Source organism: Guillardia theta, assembly GCF_000315625.1.
Source record: "Guillardia theta CCMP2712 unplaced genomic scaffold GUITHscaffold_395, whole genome shotgun sequence".
NCBI lineage: Eukaryota > Cryptophyceae > Pyrenomonadales > Geminigeraceae > Guillardia > Guillardia theta.
The window spans coordinates 1-657 of NW_005434288.1; the positions used below are offsets into that span (position 1 = coordinate 1).

At 67.7% G+C, this 657-nt stretch overlaps 1 protein-coding gene across 1 annotated transcript; it reads right to left on the bottom strand.

The window, feature by feature from the left end:
- Window positions 1-2: 2 nt before the first annotated feature.
- On the bottom strand, window positions 3-587 carry GUITHDRAFT_122652 (hypothetical protein; the record flags this gene model as incomplete). Its single annotated transcript, XM_005818060.1, has 1 exon — window positions 3-587. The coding sequence occupies one exon, from the start codon at window positions 585-587 to the stop codon at window positions 3-5; it is 585 nt and encodes a 194-aa protein (XP_005818117.1).
- Between the last annotated feature and the right edge of the window lie 70 nt (window positions 588-657).

Sequence of the window (657 nt, forward strand, 5' to 3'; positions counted from 1 at the left end):
AGTCATCGGGTTACGAGGGCCCGGCATCGAGGGCATGTCAATGCGTCAGCATGGCCTTGGACGTCTGGCCCTGACGCCTCCGCCTCGCCGGGGGAGGAGACGAGCTTGATGAAGTGCTTCTGGGCGTGCGACCTGACCTGCTGGACCGACCTCGTCCCGATGAAGCTCGCCATGCTCCTCGCCGCCCCCGCCCCTAGCCCCACGGGGATCCTGCCCTGCGTCACCAAGCTCCGCTCCTTGGGCCCGAACATCTCCAGCGCGATCCGGAAGCGCGCCTCCTCCTCCTCGGTCCAGGGGTGACGCCTGAAGGCGGGCTGCTTTGTCTTGGGCCTGCCTGCTGACCCCGACCCTCCCCCGCCCTCCTCCTTCCCCGCGCTCGCGTCGCTCTCGACGCCCTCGCCAGGCGGGTCCCACTGCCAGTGCTCGAGGAGGGGATGGGCGTGTAGGGCCTGGCTGTCTTGGAGGAAGGGGTCGGCGAAGGCTGGCTGGCTGGCCGCCAGGCGGGCGACAGCCTCGTCCACCGACTCGTCGTGTGCTGCCGGGTCGATGGCTGGGGGAGCCTGATGGTGGAGGAAGCAGTCTTGCATGCTGATCTTGTCGCTGAGATGGGAGGCGGAGGGTAAAATAAAAGGGGGGCGGGTAGTAAAGAGGTGTGGT